Source organism: Lynx rufus, unplaced genomic scaffold (genome assembly GCF_022079265.1).
Source record: "Lynx rufus isolate CCGP_SWC_20201006 ecotype Redwood Valley unplaced genomic scaffold, mLynRuf1.p SCAF_2, whole genome shotgun sequence".
Lineage (NCBI taxonomy): Eukaryota > Metazoa > Chordata > Mammalia > Carnivora > Felidae > Lynx > Lynx rufus.
In genome coordinates, this window is record NW_025814834.1 from 181511374 (window position 1) to 181537481 (window position 26108).

At 38.2% G+C, this 26108-nt stretch overlaps 1 protein-coding gene across 1 annotated transcript in view; it reads right to left on the reverse strand.

The window, feature by feature from the left end:
* Positions 1 to 24990, reverse strand: part of RNF11 (ring finger protein 11) — a 40267-nt gene extending 15277 nt beyond the window's left edge. Inside the window, exon 1 of the mRNA XM_047082698.1 lies at positions 24862 to 24990. Coding sequence (XP_046938654.1) covers positions 24862 to 24984 — 123 coding nt within the window. The 5' untranslated portion in view covers positions 24985 to 24990. The remainder of the gene's footprint in view (positions 1 to 24861) is intronic.
* Positions 24991 to 26108: the final 1118 nt, after the last annotated feature.

Sequence of the window (26108 nt, forward strand, 5' to 3'; positions counted from 1 at the left end):
TTCCTTGACAGCTTTCTGCTTCCAATCCATGTGTATCATTAAAATGATCCTCTAAGTTAATTTTGTCTAAAATAAGAGTCTCTTAAGCACTTACCACCATTTTCTTTCCTAAATTAGACTCTCATCAAGCACGCTGGTTTCCAGAGGGGAAGTAGCACCCAATTATTGACAGAGAATTATTTACCAGTAGGACAGATTTCCAGGGTAGTTGTGGGCTAAGAGATATTCCTCTGACTTAGTGCATGAGTTATTGTTGGAACCATGTCTTTGCTGCAACCAAAAAATACTGGAATCCTTGAAAGCTAAGAGTAATAAGCCCAAGAATTCTTTGCAAAACCAACTAGAGGCAGAATATGCACAGCCTTTAAAGAGTTAAAAGATGGGAGCTTTAAAAAAAAAGGTATTAATTCCAAAAAGAATGTGTCTGTAACAGCCAAAAGTTGGCCTTGGAGCTCAGGAAGTCTGGTATTACATTTACTGCAATAAGCTCCCTAACAGATACCCTCACCCTTCTTTTTTTAAAGTTATTTTTTGAAGGACCAGGGCTAATATCACCAATAAAAATTAATTTCCTCCAAAGATTGCTAAACTTCGGTTGTAAGAATTTTGCAAAATAGTTTAAAAGGTGTATTTCTTGGATTCTAACAGTTTGAGGCTATATGGAAGACCAGTCCATTAAATGTACACACATCAATTAAAATATACATTTGATTTCAGAAAGCACTGAAAAGGTTTTTTTTAATGTATTTAAAGTTTATTTAACAAATCTCTACACTGAACATGAGGTTCAAACTCACAACCCTGAGATCAAGAGCCATACACTCTGTTTGAGCCACCAAGGCACCCCCAAAAAGCATTGAAAAGTTTTAAAAAGTACCTCCCCACACTGAGGAAATATAGTACCACTAAAGTAAAAAGCCTATACTTAATATAACAATTAGTGAGCTCTAATTCATAAGATAAAATTAATCCATTTTAAAATATACAATTCATTGGTCTTATTATGTTTAAGAGTTATGTGACCATCATCATAATTTCAGAACATTTTCATCATCCCCCAAAGAAACCTCATACCTTTTAGCAGTCATTTATCCTTTTCCCCCAAATTCCCCAGCCCTAGGCAACCACTAATCTGCTTTGTATCTCTAGAGATTTGCCTGTTCTGGGCATTTCATATAAATGAAATCATACTAATGCGGTCTTTGGAGGCCTAAAATTTAGCATGCTTTAAAAATTTACCCACGTTGTACCATGTATCAGAACCTCATTCCTTTTTAATTGCTGACTAATATTTCATTGCATATACACATCACCAGTTATATAATGTATTTAGCAACTCATGGGCATCTGGGTTGTTTCCACTGTTTGGCTACTATGAATACACTGCTATGAGCATTTGTGAACAAGTTTCTGTGTGGATGTGTTTCCATGTGTCTTGGGTATACACCCAGGAGAACTGCTAGACCACATAACTATGTTCCATCTTTTAAGGAACTGCTACACTCCTTCCCAAAGTACTTGTACTTACACTGGAATTAAAGTAAAAAACTTAAAAACAACAAAGTACTTGTACCATTTTCAAATTCCCACCAGCAGTGCATGAGAGTTACAATCTTACCCCACATCATTACCAAATCCTCGTTTTTTTTATAGCCATCTTAGTGGTTTTGATTCTTATTTCCCTGAGAGCAAATGATTATTAAGCATCTTTTCACATGCTGACTGGCCATCTGCATTACCTTCTTTGTAGAAATGTCTATGCATATCCTTTACCTTTTTTGAAACTGGGTTGTCTCTACTGAGATGTACAAGTTGTTTACATATCATGGTCATCAGTCTCTTATCAGATAAAGGATTTGCAAATACTTTCTAGCATTCCATGGGTTGTCTTTCACTTTCCTGATGGTGTCCTTTGACATGCAAGTTTTAAATTCTGATGTTCCCTTATGTATTTTTTGGGTCACTGGTGCTTTTTGATACCATATCTAAGAAGGCTTTGCTTAAACCAAGGTCATGAGGACTTGTCCCTATATTTTCTACAACTTGTGTAGATTTAGCTCTATATTTAAGTATAAGAACAACTGAGTTATTATTTGTATACTGTGTGATAAAGGAGTCCAACTACATTCCGTGTGGTAATGCAGGTGACCCGGCACCATTTGTTGAAGACTGTTTTGAAAATGCTCACATTTTTACATGAGATTTTTCCTAGAAGCCTAGTGAAATACTCTGGGGTACAGGTGAGAGGAGTGTACAAATCGTACAGGACTTTTTATATGAAAGAACCAGGGTGATTCAAGGATGCCTAAAATTAGTCTGACCAAATACAGACTTTCTACATCCTCTAGTCAGGTCAGTTGCTGCAGCTTCTACATAGGTGGTTCCTACTTTCTTAAATTATTTTTTAATGTTTTTATTTTTGAGAGAGAGTACTAGTGAGGGATGGGTAGAGAGAGAGGGAGACACAAAATCCAAAGCAGACTCCAGGCTCCAAGCTGTCAGCACAGAGCTCGACGTGGGGCTCGAACCCACAAACTATGAGATCATGACCTGAGCCAAAGTCGGACACTCAACCGACTGAACTACTCAGGCGCCCCCGCCTCTGCGCCCCCCCACCCGTGGTTCCTACTTTCTAATGCCATTATTCGATAGCATATATCCCTAATATACAAGTATCCCTAATGCCTGCTTTCTAATTGTTCATATGTTGTTTCATGTTACACACCCTAACATAAGAAAGAAGAAAACTTACAGTTTTCTTACAATGATCCTTTTTAGACACAGATACAGAGAATGTCCTGTATCTCAATGTTGAGACTATATGGAATACATAGTGAGATGCTGGTATTTGTCCATTAGACTACTGAGATTGTCCCAAATGTCAGCTCCTACAAGTCTGAAAATGAAAAATTAGGTTTAATCTTTAGATTCTTCCTCAAGCTCAATTCCATGGATCAGGTCATGAGGAAAGTTAACTAGTAAGAGAAATGGGAGATTAGCAGAACATAGAATACAGGGTGCTTAAGTCCTCTTAGTAATGCACCTCAAAAAAAACAAAAAAAAACAAAAAAAAACAAAAAAACAAAGATTCCTAACCTGACCTCAATAGTACAAATATAAATAAACAGAGGTTGGGGCGCCTGGGTGGCGCAGTCGGTTAAGCGTCCGACTTCAGCCAGGTCACGATCTCGCGGTCCGTGAGTTCGAGCCCCGCGTCGGGCTCTGGGCTGATGGCTCAGAGCCTGGAGCCTGTTTCCAATTCTGTGTCTCCCTCTCTCTCTGCCCCTCCCCCGTTCATGCTCTGTCTCTGTCCCAAAAATAAATAAACGTTGAAAAAAAAAAATTAAAAAAAAAAAAAATAAATAAATAAACAGAGGTTAGGATTACTAGATTAATCTTAGAAACCAAATGTGAAGTTGTTCTCAGCAAGGTTATCCAGCTATGTAAACAGAGATGACCAGCTATTTACAAATTATTTTCCAACTGAAGCTGACAGCACACTTTTTTTTTTTTTTTTTTACAATTTTGACATGAGAAACACACCCCAACATCTCCTCTACATTTACCACCATCAGGAATCAAGAAATTCACCCTGGAATATCAATAACGTAAATATGCAGGTGAATAATACAGACAACAGAATTAATGGATTTTAAAAATTAGAGTTCTGAAGACTGTGGCAACATGAAAAATGCTTATAAACTGACATTAAAAGTAAAAGGATGCAGGGGTGCCTGGGTGGCTCAGTCAGTTGAGTGTCCGACTTCAGCCCAGGTCACGATGCCGCGCTTCGTGGGTTCGAGCCTTGCATCGGGCTCTGTGCTGACAGCTCGGAGCCTGGAGCCTGCTTTGGATTCTGTGTCTCCCTCTCTCTCTGCCCCTCTCCCACTTTGTCTCTCTGTCTCCCAAAAAATAAACATTTTTTTAAAAATTTAAAAAAAAAAGTAAAAGGATGAAAAAATATTTAAGTGCTATTATGCATACATTTCATTTCAAAATAATTATATTTGAAAAAAATCATAAAGACATGCCCATTGAAATGTTAACTATGGTTGCATTACAGTATTGAAAATATGAGTTAATTTTTATTTCTATGTAATTCTATTTAATTTGCAATTATAAGAAGAAAAAAAACTTGGTATCACTAATAGCTAAGTAAAAAAGTAAAAAAGTAAAAAAAGTTGGTATCACTAAGTAAATAGCTAATTTTAAAAGTTAGAAATTCTCATTTGTAAGCTGAAAAGACAATGAAGGCAACATAGAGACAACTCACAAGGTACATTTAATTCTGCTAAGAACAGATGAGTCTAATTCTTTTTTTTGAGCCTAAATCTACTTTTTAAAAATTGAGATGAATTCACAGAACATAAAATTAACCAACTTAAAGAGAACATTCAGTGGTTTTTGGTACATTCACAATGTTGTGCAACCACTACCTCTATCTACTTCAAAAATACTTTAATCCCTCACAAATAAAAACTTTGTACCCATTAGGTAGTTACCACCCATTCCCCTTTCTCCCCAGCCTCTGGCCACCATCTGTTTCTATGGACTTGCCAATTCCAGATATTTCATATAAATGGAATCACAGAATGTGACTTTTTGTGTCTGGCTTCTTTCACTTAGCATAATGTATTCAAGGTTCATCATCAGTTGTAGACTGTATTAACTTCATTTTTAAGATATAAATAGTAAATCAATCATATAGATTTACTTACATATATATGATATATATTATGTCATATATCAAATATATATTATATATCACATATATTATATATAATATATATTATATGATATATATCATTATGTTATATATGTTATATATATCAAATATATCATATGTATCATATATAATATATATGAATGATATATGTATCACATATATATCATATATATATATATATGTAAATTCCAATGTCTTTTGAGAGTTCCCTGAATGCACGGTATGACTATTAGCTAAACAGCATTTGGTTTCAACAATGCAATTTTGAATGCAAAAGGTATACTACAAATCAGTGGAAATTAACTTTGTTTTTTACATTTAAAGTATAAAACTACAAAAGAAAAACGATTAACGAACTTCAAGATACCTTTTTAAAGTACATAAGCCACTCTTGGTTTAGAATTATGTAATGAAATGCAATTACAGAACATGCTGTGTACCATAAGTCAAGAAAATCTGGCTCAGTCTGGTGTTCTAAAAGAGCTGTGTGACCTTGTCACATCTATTCAAATTTCCAAAAGTAGAGGATAAATATTCTTAAATATTTGGCCTTTATATTAAACTGCAGGCACTGAGGAATCAAGCAAGAGTATAACATAAAGGCTATTATTTTGGCAGTGGTAGACAATATATATTGAAGAAGGCAATGAAAGAACATAGAACAGAAATTTGATATAACATAACAGAGGTTATTAAATTCCTTGAAATTGCATGCAAAATTCTGTGCATCTTTCTACAAAGAGGATTTGTGGTTTACAATTCCTCAAGAGTTATTAAACAAATAAAGGGTTAAGAAACACTTACATGGTGGGGGGGGGGCACCTGGATGGCTCAGCAGGTTGGGCGTCCAACTTTGGCTCAGGTCATGATCTCACGGTTCGTGGGTTCAAGCCCCATGTCAGGCTCTGTGCTGACAGCTCAGAGCCTGGAACCTGTTTTGGATTCTGTGTCTCCCTCTCTCTCTGCCCCTCCCCTGTTTGCTCTCTGTCTCTAGCACAACTATGACTTTGTACTGTTAAATGTTTTTCTTACACTTGGTCCATGGTATCTACCAGTGCAAGTGATATCACACACACACTGAAGCTGATGAAAAAATTATAACCACTTTGAAGGTGCCTTCAGTCACTCTGGAAACAAACTGTTAAGTTAGGTTTAGTCAATGTTTCTATTTAAGATAAACATTACAAGTTATATAACTGATATATATATAAAATTATAAGTTATATAACTGATGATGTATAAATATTATATATATTATAAATTATAAATGAAAAATGAAATTCTTCAGAAATTCGGCAGTAATGTCTTCTTACAGCTTCTAAACCCAAAACAGTTTTTGCTCTCCAGATGGGCTAGATCCATTTAACATTGAATAGAGAGTTCCAATTTGAGGCTACCAAAAGTAGTCCTACTTCTCTATTAAAAGGTGACTTCTGAAAGTGACTTTCAATTGACAAATTATGCAGTTTCAGGAATTTTCCTGGCTGCTGTTTCCAACTCTGGTCCAGTGACTCCTCACCTTCATGGACCAGATCAGATTTCCTTAAGTGAATTCCTGTTCATTTGACCAAGTAAAAATCTCCACATATCAACTCTTGACCCTAAATATTCCATTTCTATCTAATGGTCCCAAAATGGACCACCTCACTCTTTACAATCAGATCATTCAGGCCCCTTTAGATGTCCCAGAGTCAAACCTACACCCCTGCCCACGTGTGCACCTATCTCCAGTTAAAAGTCTTCCATCTTGTTAAAGTAGAGGCACTATCAAAAGTACAATAACAACCTAGAGGCACCTGGGTGGCTCAGTCAGTTAAGCATCCAACTTCAGCTCAAGTCATGATCTCACAGTTGGTGGCTTCAAGCCCCGGGCTGAGCTCTAGGCTGACAGCTTGGGGCCTGGACCCTGTTTTGGATTGTGTCTCCCTCTCTCTCTCTCTGCCCCTCCCCCATTCACATTCAATCTCAAAAATAAACATTAAAAAAATTTTAAATAAAAAAAGTACAATAACAACCTAAATGTCCATCAAATAGGGAACTGGTTAAATAACATTACATACAATTAATACTATTTAGCCCTAAGGAAGAATAAAGCTTTTCATATACTGACAGGTGACAGGTGAAAAAAGGCAAGGTGCAGAATTGTGTGTATAGTGGGCTTTTTGTGTAAAGGGGTGAGGAAGGACTATCTGTATTTGCTTGTATGTGTATAAAATCTCTTGGATCCACAAAAACATTAACATTAGTTGCCTATGGGATACGGAACTGAGTGGCTACAAAAGAGAAATAAGATGTTTCAGCTATATGCTTATAGAATGACTACATGAATGTATCAATTATTAAAACAATAATTATAAATTTTAATCATAAAAACAGGTCAATCCTGTTACCTTTAGGTGGATTCTGTTTCCACCTTCGAGAAAACTTATACTGTAGATTTTTGCTGCTTTTCCTATTCAGCCTCTTCTTTTCACTGGATCCTTCCTATCAGCTTATACACATGATCAAGTCTTTTTTTTTTTTAAACGCTTATTTATTATTGAGAGACAGAGAGAGACAGAGCATGAGCATGGGAGGGGCAGAGAGAGGGAGAGACACAGAATCTGATGCAGGCTGCAGGCACAGCTGTCAGCACAGAGCCCAATGCTTAACCGATTGAGCCACCCAGGTGCCCCTAAACATGATCAAGTGTTTCTCATTAAAACAAACTCTTCCACCTTCAATTTTACATCCCATTATTGTCCTATTCCCATACCCCTTTGCAACCAGTCTTCTCCCAAAGTAACCCGTTCTTGATGTTTCTATAGCTGACCTCTTGGATACATTCTTTTCATATAATCCATTACTAAATTGTTTGTTTCTTAAATATCAACACAATTCATTCATAACTCTTCATCCCTATTGCCAACACCCTAGGCAACAATATTAGCTAATGCAGTGGCTTCCTAGTCTTCCCTTGTCTACTACCCCCTTCCTATTCTCAGACATCTTTCAAATGCAAATCTGATTTACATAATCACCTCACCCATAACTCCATTTAAAATTATGTAGTGGCTAGCTTTCCATTACTCTAAAGTCCCTAAGATATCCTTAAGATAATAAATATAAATGGCATGGCATAAGCAGCTTAATGACTACTCCCAGGGTATAAACATGTACCCACTTCTCTAAAATGCTGTTTTACAACAGGCAAGTTTGATTTCCTAAGAGATCTTGTTTGAGATGCCAAACATACAAAATATTTTAATGTATTTCACAATCTTATCTTTTTGGCTCTACATCTTGGAATGTTTTCTGAACGGCAGGTCCTAATCTACCGTGAGTTGTAAAATCAGTGTTAGAGGTCCGAGGACTTTTAAGAAAATGAAATAGAATATACAGAATATATAGCAAGGATCAATATTGTTTTATGAAACCTGTCTCTGTTTTTATAAACCAAAGTATGGAATAAAATATACTTTTTATTGTGAGGTGCCAAAAAAAAAATGTTTGAAAGCCCATACATAGTCTTGTTATACTTTGAGATTATGCTGCCATTTTCCTTGTGATACATTTTTCATCTATGACTTAAGAATTGATTCTTCAAGTTAATTTTCTCAACAAATTTCAGAATTTCAGCCATTTTTAAATGGCCTCATTTCATAAATGAGGTCTGAAAATTTACCTAACAGTGTTGCAACAACAAAATTTAACTGAATTCCTGTACCACACACCTATCAGAACTCTGTGGCTCAAACCCCAAAGGCTTTGTGGTTTCTGGCAGCAGTGATATGAACTCATGACCTGCAACTAGAGACGGCCTCTCAGGGATTCTTAACGGTCTTTGTGGCACAGAAACCTTTGGCAATCTGGAAAGTTATGGACCATTTCTCAGTTTTTTTGAATGAATACGTAAGATTAGCAAGAAAAAGTTATGTTTTACCTTGGAACCTGTATTACCAAGGAAAATGCAGTTCTACCCATGACCTTATAGGTATCTGTGGACCAAAGGTAAGTATTCATCAACTTAAAGATTACATTGAACTTAAGAATTTAGATGTTGTAACAAGTCCCAGCTAATTAAAACATGTTTTAAGGGATAAATAAAAAGCATCAAGAAATAAAATATAGGGAGAGAAAATTCCAGATAATGAAAAACAGCTGGGAAGAGAAGAAGGCATATGTGAAAAATGAAACACTTTTAAGCTTACTTCAGTATTTAAGGTTCCTTCTTTTTTTTTTTTCAATTGTTCTAGTCTCATATGTATGTGGAATTCATGCTAAAATTGAGTTTATTTACTTAAACAAATTTGAGCCAAGGAAACTGTAAAATAATTTTTTTGTAAAAAAAAGGTGCCATGGGGGCACCTGGGTGGCTCAGTCAGTTAAGTGTCCGACTTTTCGATTTTGGCTCAGGTCGTGATCTCATGGTTCCTGGGATTGAGTCGCACATTGGGCTCTGCACTGACAACATGTCTGCTTGGGATTCTCTCTCTCCCTATCTCTCTGTCCTTCCCCCACTCACAAAAGCAGTGTTTAAATAAACATTTAAAATATAAATTGGGGTGCCTGGGTGGCTCAGTCAGTAAAGTGTCCAACTTTGGGTCAGGTCATGATCTCACAGTTCGTTGAGTTCGAGCCCTACATTGGGCTCTGTGCTGACAGCTCAGAGCCTGGAGCTTGCTTTGGGTTCTGTATCTCCTCTCTCTGCCCCTCCCCTGCTCACTCTCTGTGTCTCTATCCTTCAAAAATAAACATTGAAAAAAATTTTCTAAATAAAAAAATTAAAAGGTGCCATGTATCCAAATCCCCAAATACTTTATTAACAAATAAAAATGCTGCTTTAGTCATCAGTACTGCCTTTGGAATCTCTATTGGCAGCTGCTAGGAAATATTATGACAAGCCTGATTATCTGGTTTTCCAATACGCAGAATGAGAGGCACAGCAAGGGCAGATGCATTAACATGAGATGAAGAACCATCTGATAGTGGGAATAGAAAATGAGGAAAAAAATGATAAAAAGCAGGTACAAGAATTAAAAGTAGAATAGGTTTCATCAAATAACGCAAACAGTCCTACATAATTAATTCAAGACTCTGAAGATACCCTGTTACTACTTCCTGAGTATAATAAACTAATCTTTTTAATAATTTTGAATCAGTAAGATGAGATGGAAATCTGCTCAGAAGTCAGTATTTCGGTGATTTATGTGGAAGGAGTAACAATGAAAAGGGAGGGGTGTGAAGTTTGAAAAAGGACCCAGTTGAGAGTAAGACATTGTTACCAAAGGTACTATACTAGAACAAAAAATCTTGACAAAATTGTTAAAAATGTGTAATTCTAGGAAGTTTTCTACCCAAGACTTATCTATCCAAAATAAATCCCTGTTTAAACTGGTAAATCTCACTTTAATCTAATTGCAATTGTACCTTCTACAACTGAATCCATTACATTCTGTGTGACTTTACTACCTCATTTCTTTTTTTTTTTTTTTTTAATGTTTACTTATTTCTGAGACAGAGGCAGAGCATGAGCGGGGGAGGGGCAGAGAGAGAGGGAGACACAGAATCGGAAGCAGGCTCCAGGCTCTGAGCTGTCAGCACAGAGCCCGACGTGGGGCTTGAACTCACAGACCATGAGATCATGACCTGAGCCGAAGCCGGACGCTCAACCGACTGAGCCACCCAGGCGCCCCACTCATTTCTTTTTTAGACTTGTTTTCTGGACCTCCTTGCTCCTCTATTACTATTACCCTGAACTGACTACTTATTAGTTCCTATGGCTTCAGAGCCCTCTTAGCTCCCTTAATTCTACTACTTCCACATTTAAAAAATATCACAATGAAAGGGAAGAAACCAGGACACATGAGACAAGAAGGTAACACTAAATAAAACACATACACACTATGCTGCAATTAGCATTAATTAATAGACAGGAGCTGGTGCCTTAATATCAACCAGTGATGAATATGCCATTTCTTATATTGATGTGGTTGAGAAAAGTTAGACAGAAAGGAGACTCACTGACAGAAAAGACATGGAAACACCAAAACACACATTGCTACCTTCAATATTACACTGAGCTGGCAGGGCTGCTTATCCTCAAATGACAAAACAGATGTTAAGCACAGGGGTATTTTTGTCAATTTAGCAGAACATTGTTGTGCTATATGAAACCTACCTTTATGAAATATTTTTAGAAGATCCACTCCATTTTATTTATTTATTTATTTTTTTAAATTTTTTTCAACGTTTTATTTTATTTTTGGGACAGAGAGAGACAGAGCATGAACGGGGGAGGGGCAGAGAGAGAGGGAGACACAGAATAGGAACCAGGCTCCAGGCTCCGAGCCATCAGCCCAGAGCCTGACGCGGGGCTCGAACTCACGGACCGCGAGATCGTGACCTGGCTGAAGTCGGACGCTTAACCGACTGCGCCACCCAGGCGCCCCGATCCACTCCATTTTAAAGGAACCCCATTACTTCAATTATCCTTGTGAAAGCCACTTCATTCCAATATCCCATTCTCCTGACAGGTTAACTCTACTGGAAACAGACTCCCATGTTCCCATGGCCTTTGAGCCAAATCTGGCATATTACATCTATTTTCCTTTGTCATGATGTACAATTACTTCTACTGTCTAAAATTCCCATCTCAGGGTGCCTGGGTGGCTCAATCGGTTAAGCGCCTGATGTCAGCTCAGGTAATGATCTCATGGTTCATGGGTTCACGCCCCGCGTTGGGCTCTCTGCTGACAGCTCGGAGCCTGGAGCCTGTTTCAGATGCTTTGTCTCCCTCTCTCTCTGCCCCTCCCCACTCACGCTCTGTGTCACTCTCAAAATGAATACACGTTAAAAAAATTTTTTTAATAAAAAATTAAAAAAAATAAAATCCCTATCTCATAGATGCCTGGCTCTACTGCTAAAGCTGTTTCTTTATCTGTAAGATGGGATAATATTCACTTTTATAGAATTATCATGGAAATTAAGAATTTCTAGTTTCTGGTCTGGCATGTAAGGTGTTTACAAACTACCACTCCATCCTAACAAAAGAAACTGAACAAACTGAAAAGCCAACAACTCTTCTTGTATCTGTCAGGGAAGTGAGGTCACAGGGAAAACTGCTGACCCAAAAATTAGAGACAGACAAGTGTATACAGAAAATCAAAACTTACCAGAGCAGAAATCCATAAGCAGACCAGTGCTAGGATAGGAAAACTTGAATTGTAACTGACAGACTGCTAGAGGTTTAGCGTGCCCAAGTCTGAGTTAGAAACTCCAGGGGTGCCCCCACCTCTTTATCTTCAAGAGCTCTACCAGGTCCACAGTAAATATCAGAGAAAAATCCCCTCATGCATCTAATAGGGGGAGGGAAAAGATCTTCTGATATACACCAGAGCATTCTTCTTAACACGGCCTGCACTCTGGAGAAACTTTTTGCCAGAGTCAACCTGCAAAAGTTTTATCAGAGCCTAACCTATCTGATCAAATGGAAATACTCAAATCCAACTGGTTCTAGCCTACCACATGGAGGAAGGGAAGTATCCAACCTCATCTTCCTCTTGCCATCCTGTCCCACCTAAGGGTAAAGGGGATGACACTGAGAAGCACTGAGAATTGCAAATTAAAGCAAACAAAACATACCACTATACACGTATTAGAATGGTAAAATCCAAAACAATGACAGTATCAAATGTGGAGCAATAGAAAATCTCACTCACTTTTGGTGGGAATACAATGTGGCACAGCCACTATAAGACAGTTTGGCAGTTTCCTACAAAAACAAACATACTCTTAACCACATACAATCTAGCAACTGTGTTCCATGGTATTTACCTAAAGGAGTTGAAAACTTATGTCCACCCAAAAATGTACATGTGGATGTTCATAGCAGCTTTATTCATTCATAAGTACTATTTGGAAGTAATCAAGATGTCCTTTAGTAGGTAAAAGGATAAACTGTGGTACATCAAGAAAACAGAATACCATTCAGTGCTAAAAAGAAATGAGTTCTTAAGCCATGGATAGACACGGAGGAATTTTAATTTTATATTACTAAATGAAAGAAGGCAATCTGGAAAGGCCCCATCCTCTATGATTCTAACTATATGACATCCTAGAAAAGGCAAAACTATGGTGAAAGTAAAAGGCTCAGTAGATGTCAGGGATCAGAAGGAGGGAGGGATGAATAGGTGAAGCATAGAGGATTTTTTTAGGTCAGGGAAACTGTTATGAATGATGCTCTAATGGTGGATCTATGTCATTATACCCTTGTTCAAACTCAATGTACACAAAGAGTGAACCTTAATATAAACTATGGACTTTGGATGAAAATGATGTTTCAGTGTACATTCACTTAAAAAAAAGTTCAAGTGGCCCTATCAAAATCCCAGCTGGCTTATTTACAGAAATTGACAGCTGATCCTAAAATTCATATGGAATTTAAAGGGACTAAGAATAGCCAAAACAATGTTGAATGATAAGAATGAAGTTGGAAAATTCACACTTCTGAATTCAAAACATATTACAGTTAGTGTAGTATTAGCACTAAGGATAGATATAAAAATCAATGGAACATAACTGAAGAGTCCAGAAATAAACCCCTGTATTTATGGACGATTGATTAGGGGCAGGAATGACAAGACAACAGGGGATGAATACTCTTTTCAACAAATGGTGCTGTAACAGGACAGTCACTTGCAAAAGAATAAATTTGGTCCTTCCATTCAGAAAAATTAACTCAAAATGAATCTATACCTAAAATGTGAGAACTGAAAATATAACAAAAGAGTAAATCTTTTTGACTGTTGGTTTGGCCAAACTTCTTAGACACAACATCAAAAATTCAAATGGCAAAAGAAAAAATAAATTGGACTTCAAAAAAATTAACTTTTGTGCTTCAAATAACACCACTGAGAAAGTGAAAAAACCAACAAAATGGTAGAAAACTTTTTTGCAAATCATATATCTTACAAGGGACTGGAATATATAAAAAACTCTTGCAAGCAACTCAATAATAAAGACAACCTGATTAAAAATAGACAAAGGGGGTGTGCCTGGATGGCTCAGTTGGTGGAGCATCTGGCTCTTGATTTCAGCTTGGGTCATGGTCCCAGGGTGGTTGGATCAAGCCCCACTTAAGATTCTCTCTCTCTCTCTCTCTCTCTCTCTCCCCCCCCCCCCCTTGCTCCCTCTCCCCCACTTCCATTCTTTCCAAAAAAATAATAAAATTAAAGAATGAAAATAGCCAAAGAATTTGAATACTTCTCCAAAGAAGATATAAAATGCCAACAAGCACATAAAAAGATGCTCAACATTTTTTTTTTTCTAGAGAGAGTGAGTGTACGAGCAGGGAAGAGGGGCAAAGGGAGAGAGAGAATCTTAAGCAGACTTCACGCCCAGTGCAAAGCCCAATGCAGGGCTCAATCTCACTGATGTGAGCAGAAATCAAGCTGGACACTCAACCAACTGGGCCACCCAAGTACCCCAACATGCTCAACATTATTAGCCTTCAGGGAAATGCAATCAAAACCACAATGAGATACCACTTTATAGCCACTAAGATGGCTACAATAAAAGCAGACAATACGCTTTGGCAACTATGTGCAAAAATTGGAACTCTTGTGCACTGCTGGTGGGAATATAAAATGGTAAAAGTACTTTGGAAATGGTCTGGTAGTTCCTGAAAAGGTTAAACATGGAATCATGACACACCAATTCCACTAACAGGTGTATAAAAGGAGAAATGAAAACACATTCATTTAAAACTTTTACACAGGGGCGCCTGGGTGGCTCAATCGGTTAAGTGGCCGACTTCGGCTCAGGTCATGATCTCGCGGTCCATGAGTTCGAGCCCTGCATCGGGCTCTGTGCTGATAGCTCGGAGCCTGGATCTTGCTTCTGTTTCTGTGTCTCCCTCTCTGTCTGCCCCTCCCCCCATTTGCGCTCTGTCTCTCTCTGCCTTTCAAAAATGAATAAATGTTAAAAAAATTTTTTTAAACTTTTACACAAATGTCCATAGCAGTGTTCTAACAGCCAAAAAGTGGAAACCCAAATGTTCATTAATTGAACAATGGCTAAACAAAATGTGGTAGATTCATACAATGGAATTATTTCACAATAAAAAGGAATGAAGTCCTAATACATGCTACAACACAGATGAATCCTGAAAACTATGCTAAGTGAAAAAGGCCAGCGACAAAAGACCACATACTAGTAAGCATATTGGTATACATTTCTCACTGGGGAAATGCAAGTTAAAACCACAATGAAAAGACTTCTACACACTTAACAAAATGTCTAAAATAAAACAGACTGATACTACCAGGTGCTGGTAAGGATGTAGAGCAAACAGAACTCTCATACATAGCTGATAGGAGTGTAAATTGATAAACCACTTTGGAAAACTACTTGTTGATTTATTTTGAAATGCATCGACAAATAAGATGGATTGATAGGTGAGATGGATATGCGTTAAAACAAATAGCAAAATGCACAGAATCTAAGTCATAGGAATATGCGTGTTCAAACAATTCTGTCAACTTCTTTATTTTTTAAAAATTCTGTAATAAAATGCTGTGGGAAAGACTACATACCCAAAATAAAATAGTATGTACATTATGTACATAAAAAGAATGGTCACAGCAGATTTATATAGTCAAAAGCTAACAGAACCCAAATATACATCAATAGAATGGATTGAAAAAATGTAGATTTATACAGCTGAATACAGCATTGAAAATTATAAACTACTGCTACATAAATAACATAAATGAATTTTATGTTATTCATATATTGAATGTTGAATGAACTATTATTTTATTTAAGTTCAAAACTAGGCAAAATGAATATGGTGATAAGGTCAGAACAGCAGCTATCAGGCACCTGGGTGGCTCAGTTGGTTAAGCATCTAACTCTTAATTTTGGCTCAGGTCATGATCTCACAGTTCATGAGTTGGAGCCCCGCATCAGGCTCTGTGCTGACACTGCAGGGTTTGCTTGGGATTCTCATTCCCATTCTCTGCCCCTCCCCTGCTCATACTCTGCCTCAAAATAAATAAGCTTTAAAAGAAAAAATAGCGGTTATCTTTGGCAAAGGGGTATTGACTGTTGGAGGAAATATGAGTATAATCTTTTGGGATTAGAAACAGGCTATATATCTTGATGGTGGTTATAACATGTAGAAGTTCACTGGACTATACAGTTTAAGATACTATTAGTTATGTTAAAGATAACTCTCTCAAAATAAATAAACTTAAAAAAATAGTGGTTGTCTTTGGCAAAGGGATATTGACTGTTGGAGGAGGTATGAGGGAGACTTCTCGGGTTAGAAACAGGCTATGTATCTTGATGGTGGTTATAACATGCAAAAATTCACCGGGCTATATAGTTAAGATACTATTAGTTATATACTGTTAAAGATATACTCTTCAGTGTACATAATAAATAAAAAAATTTATTTACACACGTATATTATTACTTTAATGTAACACAATTATACAACTCTCTCTAAATTCATGTTCACCACCTACTGATTACTCTTTTGGCTCCAAGATCCCCCCACTCATATTTTATTCAGGGCAACTCTTTTGTTTTTATTCCATTTCTTACACCAATGTTCATGTAAGACTTCACCTGAAATCTTTAGAAGCTAAAAAGTAAATTTGTGATTCACTGCTGTATCACAAAATTGATCCCCCAACTTCCAAAGTCTACATCAATTTAATACTTCATTCAGTATATACTGTTTCATCAGACTAACAAATGCTTCCTGTACATCCATTAATCTCATCCCCTTAACTAAAATAAAATGGTAGCTCCTTAGGGGTAAAGGGCTCATTTTCCTTTCCCCTTGGGCGTAACATAAACTTGCTGATAAAAAAAAAAAAAAAAAAAAAGACTGTTATGGAGGGTCCTGGTTTTTATCTTTAAAGCCTTACTTATTCAGTTTATGATAAACTGCTTTTCCCCCCACAAATATAAGAATTAAATTGTTGGGGTGCCTGGGTGGTTCAATTGGTTAAGCATCAACTTTTGATTTAAGCTCAGGTCATGAGGTCATGGTTTGTGAGTTTGAGCCCCGTGCTTACAGCATAGAGCCTCCCTCTCTGCTCCCACTCCAAAAATAAAAAAAAAATTTTTAAAGAATTTTTTATACAAAATTACATGGAATTAAAAGAAATGTTTTGAATGTTTATTTTTGAGAGAGAGAGAGAGAGAGAGAGTACCAGTGGGGGAGGGGTAGAGAGGGAGACAGAATCCAAAGCAGGCTCCAGGCTCTGAGCTGTTAGGATAGAGCCCCACACAGAGCTCAAACTCACGAACCACGAGATCATGACCTGAGCCAAAGTCAGACACTTAACCGACTGAGCCACCCATGGGCCTCCATTACATGTAATTTTAACTAGCTGGGCCAGTTATACAAGTTTCACTCTTCTTAAAACCATTCAGTTTTGTAAGAATTCAGAAAAGTTTTAATAAATTTAGAAACAAATATATCTGCAGGATTGCTTTCTTCGTTCCCACAATTTCATATCCCTTAGTTACTTTAAGATATGCTCTCTGGGTTAAGTAACAAGATAATTACTCAACTGGCCTCTGGGAGCACACTCCACATTGGCTATTTAATTAAAAGATACGTATATATGCATTCATATTAAATTGAACTCAAAAGTATTCCTGATCAGTTAAAATAAGGAACTCTAAGACTCAAAAGGAACATATCATAAAGCCAAGTTGAATATCAGAATCAAAAGGTCAGGCAGATTATCCAAGAGCAGAATATATTTAGTTCTCCGTTATCGCTTTACTTTTCAATTGCATGTAGCAATCTCTTTTGCCATTAAAAACACACACTTTGGCTATTAGCCAGTTTTGCCTTCTCTTTCACTCATATTTCCACTCTTAGTCTTTATTATCTCTACCACTTCATTTATATACCAATTGCAAAGATCCTGAATTCTGAGCATGTTAACTATCATAAATATTTGTTATATTCAGTATTAAAAGTTACTGGAAAGGAATCAACTTCTAAAAATTTGTTACAGCCTATTTAATAGCCTATTTGAATACAGGAGAGAAAAAGATCATCCCTAACTCTTTGCTTGAAGGAAGGTTATACACAGAAGATAATTATATTCAGAAATGGCTGGAGGCAAGATGACAAATATAACATCTAATTCTAATTGTATTTACAATTATCTTCTTTTCATTCCCCTCCTCATTTACAGAATTTAACTTGGCTAAGACATAGTAAAGACAGAAGACAAAAGAGAAAAAGTGGCACAAGTTGAAGGGAGAACTTATACTAGTCATTCTGTGACACTTTTTCTACTTAGAAGCCAAATAAAATTAAGATCTTTAAAAAGAAGACTCTCATTCTATCTAAAGTATTATACTAAGATTTTAATAAATTGAAATTTTACAAAATATGGATGTTTCTAGAAAGTATTAACTCAATATTTTAAGGAAGTCAACTTCTCAGATCTTATGGACAAGTAACTCATTACCCCTATCTTCTCAAGTTACCCTATAATTAGCTCTAGAATTAAACTGTGACATGTAAACTGTCCTACTCTTAAAGGTAGGTACATTCTTAATGGCAAAGAATCAGCCTTAATTAAAGAACACCCAGAATGGGTTTCAGGCATAAACAAATAAATAAAACCCTTGCAACAATGGTAACAAATAAGCAGTATCTTTAAAAACAAAAAACAAAAAAAAACAAACCAAGGCAAGCTAAACCACCAGAACACAAACCAATCTCAAATGAAAAAGTTCATATACTTTATAAATTAGAAGTGACAGAACAAAAATGTATACAGATAAAACAGATAATGTGGTAGACACAAACAGCAGAATCCTTTAAAGTACAAAGGCCAAAGGCACAGGATTCTGGAACAATTCATATAGAAGCAAACAACCATAAAACTTCCCACTTAACAGAAAAATCCAGTAACTGATTTTCACATTTATTCAAGTATTTGAGTGCCTGCTATGTGAAAAGCACAGCTCTAGGAATGCAAAGATGAATCAGAGTTGTAGTCTCACAGAAGAGGTATGACACTGTTATAAATAAAATCAAATAGGAAGGGTAAAGTGTCCTAATAGTGGTAAAGTACTAAAGGAGTTCAGAGTAAGATGTTATTCAAATTGGGGAAATCAGAAAAGGATTCATGGCATTTGAGCTGGACCCTGAAAACTAGAATTTATACCAGGAACAATTAAGGAAGAGAATTCTGGGCAATGGGAACCGAAGAGCGACAGCAAGAAAGCAGAACGCATATACAGAATATAGCAAACTTTTCAGGCTGACTCAAGTAGAAGTTGTATGCAAGACCACAAAAAGCTGGAAAAGTATGTTAGGAGCCAGATCATGACTTTGATTGCTAATACAGAGATCTTCAGTAGTAAGTCATGAAGAATCATTATGGATTAAGAGGCAACGGATCTGATCTAGATAGGTTTATTAAGCATTGAAGAATGAAATGAATGGGGAAGAGAGGAGACCATTAGAGGACTTTAATCATGATGCTAACAGTATAAAAGGGAAAAGGCACAGTTCTAAGTTAGGCACTAGGTATCTACAATGTGTAGAATGCCATTCCACTCCACTGAGAAATTTTTAAAATCTTAACACATCATTCTCATTTTTAAAGTAACTAATTTGGAAAAATAATCATTGTTAAAGCACTAAGAACTAATCAAGCAATACATGATTTCCAGATAAATATTATGAACAAAAATACTACAAACAAAAATGGTCAGGGAAGGCTTTGTCAAAGAGATTGGAGCTGATCTGCACTTTAAGGAAAAGAAAACTGTAAGAGGGGAGGGATAAAATATCACACAAAGTAATTTTTTTAAGTCAAATAATAAGATGAAGATGTGTGAAATACAGATTGAGGTAATTTCCACCAAAGAGTCAGAGAAAATGTAATACATAAAAAAATCTTCAAATACCTAAATTTAACTTCATATTGTTACCAGAAAAACAAGGTATTAATTTTATTACAGGTATTAATTTATTACAAGGTATTAATTTTAATACTTAAAAATAAATGCAGTATTTTATTATATTCTAGATTTTTAAAGGAGATGGATTACTTTTAATGAGTTCCAAACAAATCTAAGCCTTTTGTTTTTTTTTTAAGTATCTTGAAGAAAGCTTTATTCAATCACAATTTGAAATATCCAAAATGTTGGGGCACCTGGGTGGCTCGGTCGGTTGAGTGTCCGATTTCAGCTCATGTCATGATCTCACAGTTCATGGGTTGGAGCCCCATATCAGGCTCTGTGCTGACAGTTCAGAGCCTGGAGCTTGCTTTGGATTCTGTGTCTCCCTCTGTCTGCCCCTCCCCCACTCAGACTCACTCACTCTCACTCTCAAAAATAAGTATTAAAAAAAACTGAAATATCCAAAATGTTGTTATTCATGAAAGAAGTTCCTTAAAACACAATATAATCTGTTAACTTATTTTACACGTAAGTGACAATCAGGCTTGGAACTCAGATCCATCTGACTCCAAATTCAGAGCTACAATTGCACTCACTGCTGTATTAACAATAATGTATTTTCTTCTGATATTAAAATCCCAAATGAATTAAAGTATACGACAGGATGATGAGATCAGTAAATCCCAAACTAACCACTGCAAAACTGAGGTACCAATTTTTATATAAATATATACACAATATTAAGATAGAAATACTGTAAAGCAGCTTTTGTTGTTGCTCTATGAATATTAAGCTTTTTAACAAAGTGCTACTCCTGAATTATCCTATGATAAATGGAGGGAGGTCTTAAACCTGTTCATATATACCTTTCAGTATTGGGCTACCAGCTGACCTTTCCTCTTATGGACCTTCATACCCCAGCCTTTCATGATTTATCTTCCCTCTCACAACCGTTCTAAGACTGTCTTTGATTGGCAGATTTCCTTTGTATTCTTTTTAAAGATTCAGGAAGGAGAGAGTATAGGGTGTGCCCAATTTCTTTGTTTTTACCTTATAATTCAAGAAAAGCTCTAACCTCTTCCCTCCCATTTCTTTTTAAATTTTTTTTTTTTCAACGTTTATTTATTTTTGGGACAGAGAGAGACAGAGCATGAACGGGGGAGGGGCAGAGAGAGAGGGAGACACAGAATCGGAAACAGGCTCCAGGCTCTGAGCCATCAGCCCAGAGCCCGATGCGGGGCTCAAACTCACGGACCGCGAGATCGTGACCTGGCTGAAGTCGGATGCTCAACCGACTGCGCCACCCAGGCGCCCCCCTCCCATTTCTTTAAGGACAAGAATTCAAATAGTTTCTGATAAAAAAAAACATTTTGTTATAGAATACAGTGGAAAAAAAAACCCTAAATAATTTTATAATTATTTTAAACCAATTACTATATTTAATATTACTGAAATTTTATTTTTAGGATTGCTTGAAAATGATCCATAATAAAAGAATGAAGGCACTAGGAATATGCACAATTCCTACAAGACATTAAACTGCATTGGCCTCAAAATATATTAATTCATTTAAAACAAATCCATTCTGGGCGCCTGGGTGGTTCAGTAGGTTAAGCCGACTGATCTCATTGAGTTCAAGCCTTGCGTTGGGTTCTGTGCTGTCAGTTCACAACCTGGAGTTTGCTTTGGATTCTGTGTCTCCCTCTCTCTCTGCCCCTCCCCCACTCACGCTCTGTCTCTCAAAAAATGAATAAATTAAAAAAAATCCACTCATTCAACCAATAATTGAGGGCCTAATGTATGCCAGTTACTGTTACTTTCCTTAAGAAGCTTAGCCCTAGTGGGAGAAGACAGATAATAAGCAATACACATAGTTAAGACAGTGTGTTAGAGAGTGATAAACACTATGGGGAAAAAAATAGAACAGGGTAAGGGAGAATTCCAGGGTGTTGGGGTAGGTTGTAATTTTAACTTAAGGTGTTCAGAGAGGGTTTATGAAGGTGTCATTTAAGTGAAGACTTGAAGGAAGTGAGGGAGTCAGCCACAGTAATACCTGGGGAAGAGTACTCCAGGCATAAAAACAACCAAGGAATACACACAAGCAGTCCAGAGAAGGTAAAAGAGAAGCCAGCAGGGGAGGAATAGTAAGAGAGGCGTCAAGAGATATATGTGGGGGTATAAAGATTATGTAGGGTTTATGGGACACTACGGAATTTGGCTTTTACTGTGAATGAAATGGTGATCCACAGAAGGTTGAGCCGAGTGACAAGATCTGTTTTTACCAGAATCACTCTGGCTGCTGGGTTAAGAACAGACTATAGGGAAGACAAAGGTGAATGCAGGGAGACCAGTTAGGAGGATACTAAACAAATCCAGGAAAGAAACAGGTACTTCCTATAAACTTATCATAATGGTATAGTATTTACTTTTTAAACATAAATAAAATAAATCAGATACTGCTAATAGGAAATAAGTGGAACTGAGAAGTTTAGTATATAAAGTTCTTGGCATACATGAATCTCATGCACTACAAACACAAAGGACATCTCTTAAACTACCAACTACAGAAAAATACTAAGTGTGTTCCCTTACAACCAGCTATTGCCTTTCTGAATTTTAAAAAATCCTACTGCAGTTAAGACCTTTTTTTTAATGTTTATTTTGAGAGAGAGAGAGAGGTCACGCCCAAGGGGCAGAGAGAGAATCCCAAGTAGGCTCTGCACTTTCAGTGCAGAGTCCAAGGTGGGGCTTGATCCCATAAACCATGAGGTGACCTGAGCTGAAATTAAGAGTCTGGACACTTAACCAGCTGAGCCACCCAGGTGTCCCTGAGACTATTCTTTAAAGAAATAAGCTAATAACTCCTGTAGCTCTGTTAATTATATACTATTTTTGAAGAAAAAAATGTTACTTCTGTCTACTGAATGTATAAATCATTGCCCTTGGACTTGTGTTTCTTAGATCATCTAAATAAATCATTACTAAAAATCTTATTTCCTTTGGGAGGGGAAAAACTTTTTTCTACAAGTTTTTTTTATGCTCCCATCTTTTAAAGAAATTATTTTCTTTCAATTGATACCAAACTGGCTTATCAGTATGTGCGTCATTCACTTCAGGAAAGGGCAACCACAAAAACTCCCAGTCACAAATAACATGTTTCAAAAAATGTTCCTTCATGACACCAAAAAACTTCTCATTATCATCTATTCCTCCTGGAAAAGGCAAATACAATTCCCATAAATTCCACAGAAGTTATCCATAACACTGTATTATGATAAGGATGAGAAAAAGGGCAGTTAAGTCAAGACAGTAAATTTGTCTGGAAAGGGATTAGGGAGCATGGAAAGAGATTTTGAAATAAAAATCATACCTCAAAAAAATTTGCCCATGAGACTGAAATAAGCATACTGTCCTATAGTATTTGAGGGAAATGAGGAGTGAAATCTTTAAAGAATCACAAAGATTAAGACTTCCCTGTGACAATGTTTGGAAGAAACAGGTGTATGAACTTATAAAACACACAGTACTGAATTCAAATTCATTAATTCATTCAAAATAAGTGCTTCTTAAGTGCCAGTAATTTCACAAAGCATTGAGGACACAGTCCTTGTTCTCAAGGGCTTATAGTCTTCACTTACCTCAAACTACTGAGTATTATGAACCAGATGCTGGGGAAATAACAGATGCAGGGTCCCCACCTGCATGCAATTTACACTAGGTAAGGAGGGAAATGCCTTTAGGATGAAACATTCATGTACTAAACAAGGATATTAACACCCAAGTGTTGTATGTGCTGCTTATGGAATAGAGGGTCTGAAGGAGGGAAACAAGGGAGTGATGGATTCACAGAGGAAGGGAGGGGAATGCAGAGACTGGACAGAGGTAACAGGAGAGCTGAGTCCTTAAAGAGGATTAGATGTTCACCTGGCCGACCTTGGGGGAAGGGATCCTAGCAAAGGGAGCAACTGGAGCAAAGGCAGAGAGAGAGGTGAACAGGATGGTGTATTTGGTAGGCCTGGAATACAGAAAAGTGAGAGATAAGTCATGGAGGCTTCTGTATGTCACAATTTTAAGACTGGACTTTACTGGTGTATATGAAAGGCCCCTGTGGGTTTTATTTGGAAAACCAGCATATGTGATCAGGTTTTTCTGGTGTGATGAGACACTGGTTTACACAAGAATGAAAAAAGAACAACACTAGATAATGATGTCACCACATGAAACAACAAAGGAGACTGCCCAGTTAGAAAACTAAATCTCCTTCAAGAAAAAAAATTAAGCCACTTAACTATCCAAGGCCCTCTGGAAAAAAGTTTTTAACAATTTCATTTAAAAGTGAAAAGTAGAGGAAAGGTTTTTATATATATTATGGACTATAACATCTACATATCTATTTTGAGTTCAAGAGGTCTTAGCTTTTCATTAATTGTGTAAACAGATGGGACTGCTGATTGCTCTACAAAAAGCAATGAAACCATTCAGGAGCAAGACTTGCACACAAAGGGATTAACAGAAGGCATTTAAGTCAAGTTTAGAGGTTTCCAAAGTTCAAGATAATCAAGTTTTATTGAACCAGCGCGTTTACAAGGTGTGTCATAGGGGTGGAGCAAAAGGAGGAGGGATTAAAAATACGTATATATAAACAAGTAACTCTTAACGTTGCTGGGAATAAAACCACTTTAAGATCTTTTCTCTTGTAGGAGAAATGAACACCTACCAGATCCAATTAACAAACACACAGGGGAAAGGGGAGGGAGGCGAAGATGAACATACAGCATAATATAAATGGGGTGGGGGGCAACCACCTATCCAGAACACATAGTCCAGCTGGCGCTGCGATGAGGAAATCATCCCCAAACCTCACAGCTCAGACTCCACGATTTAAACATAAAAGGAGAATGGCATTCCCAAATTCACAAGCGAACCGCCAGTCACTGGCCAAGGGGATCACATACTCGGATCCCAGAACTCAAGGACAGAGAGTACCATCCCCATACCGTACCTGAGGGGAGGTGAAGGATTCCCCCCAACTGGGAGTAGGGAGTAGTCACCCTCAGATCCTGGCCTAAGAGGGTCGACGCCCTTCAAGCCAGGCCTTGCCAAGACCAGGAGCAGTGACAGTCCCGAAGTCCCCTCAATCTCTGCCCGGAGCTGCCTCTACTCCACGCACCCCCTCCTCCCCAACACACACCCTCCCCTACCTGATATGGCGGCGGCGGCTCCTGATCCGGCTCCGTTCCCTCGCCAAAACTAGCCCGGTCGGACTGAGACTCGTGAAGCAGGGAGATGTCATCCGACGTGGGGGATTTGAGGCAGTTCCCCATCTTCCGGAGCTAAGATGTGTGATCTGGGGGAGGAAGAAAGCAGTGGCGGGGTCGTTCGCAAGCTCCGCGGTCAGCCTCGGTCAGCGAGGTGGGGTCGGACGGCAGGCCGGGGCTCAGGCGGCGGCGGCTCCCCCGCCCCCCGGTGCCGCCGAAGGGCCGCTCATGCCAGCCCCCGGGAGTGGGGGCTCAAGGCTGGGCCGCGGGCTCCGCTGGGGTCGCGGCGGTTGCCTCCTGCGAGGCGGCAATGGGGGGGGGGGGCGGGGAGACGAAGCACTTCCCCACCCCGCCCCCCCGCGGGGCGGCGGCGGCCACGGAGCTGCTGGGCCTAATCCAGGTCAGGAGGGGGGGGCGCGGCCGTCTCGGCTGCCTCAGCTGCTGCCTCAGCTGCTGCTGCCCCTGCCGACGCCGGAGCCGCGGCCGCGGGCCTCATCCTACTCCGCCTCAAAGCGGCGGCGGCGCCCAGAACGAGGCCAGCTGCGGTTCTGCGTCATGCCGCCGTGCGTGCTCTGATCCCGCCCCCGGCGCCCGGAGCCGTGGGCGGCTCCCGCTGCGCGGCCGCGCCCCCCTCCCCGCCTCTCTCAGCTGTTCTCTGGGCTGCGTCAGTTTCTGCTTCTCTGACAGTTGGCCTGAAACCTGACTCAGAAACCTCCCGCCAGTCTCCCATGTCTCCCCACATCCACTTCTCCCTCCCCGCTTGTCTCAGTTCTTACCTGTGCACTGTTTTGACAGTCTTCTCACCTCCTTCTGCCAAGTGATCTATTTATAAACCCTTATCCGAATGTGTCACTCCCATGGTTAAAATGTTAAATGGCTTTTTCCCCTTTATCCCTTCAGAATAAAGTCCAAGCTCACTAGTGAACCAATCCACTATTTTCACAATTGGATAATTTTTTAAGAGTATAAATTCGATCATGTCATTCATCTAAAACCTTCAATGGCTTCGTGAAACAGTTGTGAGTGCTATGACTATTCTTAAATGGTTTACAAATCTGACTACTTCCCCAATCTCATTAGCAGCATTGTCCGCTCAAATACTCTAAACTCCAGGCTGTCTAAATAAAAACTTAGAAGACTGTTTCCACTGGCTGAGGCCTTTACCCATATTATTTCCCTGACTTATCATT